Here is a 2,149-nt window from a genome sequence, read left to right on the forward strand (position 1 = left end):
CAAAGATGTCCAACGAGCCCCTCACAGGGTCCATCGTGGGCGTCTCGGATAACAGCTCCAACAACGGGTGCCAGGTGACGGAAAGTGAGCTACCGTTTACTGTGCAGCTGTTTGACAACCGCGCGGAGTACGTGTTCCGTTACCTGCAGGTGTTCACCGCAGTCTGCGCATCCTTTGCGCACGGCGCGAGCGATGTGAGCAATGCGATGGGGCCGTTCGCCGCCATCTACGCCATCTATAGGACTCAGACGGTGGTGGCGGTGAGCGATACGCCAATATGGATCTTGTTCCTTGGCGGTGGTGGGCTTGTGCTTGGTCTTGCGACGTTCGGCGTGAGGATCATGAGGCTGCTTGGGGAGCGCATCACGACGATCACACCGAGCCGCGGTTTCTCTGCGGAGCTTTCGACCGCGCTTGTGGTGTCGTTTGCCTCCGGCTACGGCGTGCCGATCTCTTCGACGCACTGCATCACCGGCGCCGTGGTTGCGATCAGCATGGTTGACGTTGGCATCTTGAAGCTGCGCTGGATCATTATTGCGAAGCTGTACGCCGGATGGATTATGACCCTGGTCATTTGCGGTGTGATCTCCGCGCTGTTCTTCGCACAGGGAATCTACTCCCCAAGCCGTGCCGGATGACGCAAAGGCTTCAGGTTATTTTGTGTGGCGCTGTCGTGGCCGCGTAGTGGTCAGGTACAGTTGATTTATTTAGCATCAAGAGGGTATTTAGGGTAATTGATGCCCATGGTGGCAATATGAAGCTTGCATGTTGCAATAGGGGATCAATAAGTAACAAGTGGAGACGTGTTTAGCTTTTTATTTATTTGTTTTGTTTTTATGCGTGTTTTTTTTGAAATGAAACTTTTGTTTCCGTTGCTGGTTTAGTTTCAAGCTTTTTGTGTTGCGCCGTGTTTTTGCTCCCGACAGGAGTGGTAAAACGGAATGTGTTGAGCTGAGCTTTCGTTGCGGCGGCCCGAGGGCCCCTTCTGCCGCGGTGCCAGTCACCGGCACCCGCGCTGTGTGGGTGGGTGCCGGGGGCGGGGCAGCGGGGGTGCCGCATGATGCCCGTTGCTCGTTTCTTTGCAGTAAAAAACCAAACAACGCGTTAGGAAATAAGACGTATCTTTGAGGTGTTGGACTCGATTTGAGGGTTGTGCTGAAGCCGCACGACGCCGCTGCACTGCCGTAACCGGAAGCGTGCGTGCCGTGCTGCGGCCTCTCTGCGCCAGGCGCTCCAAGCTCACCCGATGTAAACACGACTACTCGTTAGGAAATTGTGTGCCCACGGCCTTTTTTTTTTAAACGTGGGAATAAGTAGAACACTGTGTGTCCTGGCACAGCTTTGTTGATTGTGTTGCATGTGCACCGCTTCTTTGTCCTGCGACCGCTCAGAGGGTGAGGGACCCGTGAGAAGCTTGCCGGGGGCTCACACAGTTTGCAGCCGTGCCCAGAAAGTGTGGCACCGCAAACAAGCTGAACTCCAGCTGTGCGGCTGCGTCCAGTGAAAGAGCCGCAATCGGCGACACATTACTTTCAGCAAATAATGTCCTTACGGGGATCTCGCTCTTGCTCGCCCTCTTGCTCCTTGACTCTCTGTTAACGTACAACTCTCGAATGGCCTGGAAAGCGACGGTATGAGGGCCGAGACGTTTGCTGACTCCGGCTGCCTGCCACTGGATGTTTTTTTTTCTTTTGTTTTTCTCTCTGTGTTTCCTCTTTTCCACGCACCGTGCCAGGTTTCTTTTCCCAAGTACCACAACCTCTGCGAACGCCACTTCCGGCAAGCAAGCGGAATTTGGAGAACGCCTGCTGATGACCAACCAATACCTGTGGATCGCCATCGTTGGCGGCATCGTCGCCTTCCTCACCGGATGCGGTGTGGGAATGAACGACCTTGCCAATGCCTTTGGCACGACGTACGGCTCCCGCGTGTTGACGCTGAAGCAGATTATTGTTCTTGCCTCCGTCTGCGAGTTAGCTGGCGCCGTATCTCTAGGCGGTGAGGTGACCTCCACGATCTCCGGCGGCATCGCCGACGCGTCACAGTTTGCGGGCGAGCCGTACGTTTTGATGTACGGCATGCTCTGCGCTCTGGGTGCTGCCTTTTTGTGGCTGCTGCTCGCGACTATCTTGACCCTCCCCGTCTCCTC

At 55.5% G+C, this 2,149-nt stretch overlaps 2 protein-coding genes across 2 annotated transcripts, besides 1 other annotated feature; one reads left to right on the forward strand and one right to left on the reverse strand.

The window, feature by feature from the left end:
• Positions 1–2: 2 nt before the first annotated feature.
• On the forward strand, positions 3–638 carry TraAM80_06924 (solute carrier family 20 (sodium-dependent phosphate transporter); the record flags this gene model as incomplete). The annotated part of the gene is made up of 1 exon (XM_029383746.1): positions 3–638. A coding segment is annotated over one exon (636 nt), but the record flags the coding sequence as incomplete, so codon positions are not given.
• Positions 639–812: 174 nt separating this feature from the next.
• Positions 813–851: a microsatellite.
• Positions 852–1,387: 536 nt separating this feature from the next.
• On the reverse strand, positions 1,388–2,080 carry TraAM80_06925 (uncharacterized protein; the record flags this gene model as incomplete). Its single annotated transcript, XM_029383747.1, has 1 exon — positions 1,388–2,080. One exon carries the CDS (start codon positions 2,078–2,080, stop codon positions 1,388–1,390), a length of 693 nt encoding a protein of 230 aa, XP_029236428.1.
• Between the last annotated feature and the right edge of the window lie 69 nt (positions 2,081–2,149).

Source organism: Trypanosoma rangeli (genome assembly GCF_003719475.1).
Source record: "Trypanosoma rangeli strain AM80 chromosome Unknown Tra_15.4_contig_00268, whole genome shotgun sequence".
Taxonomy (NCBI): domain Eukaryota; phylum Euglenozoa; class Kinetoplastea; order Trypanosomatida; family Trypanosomatidae; genus Trypanosoma; species Trypanosoma rangeli.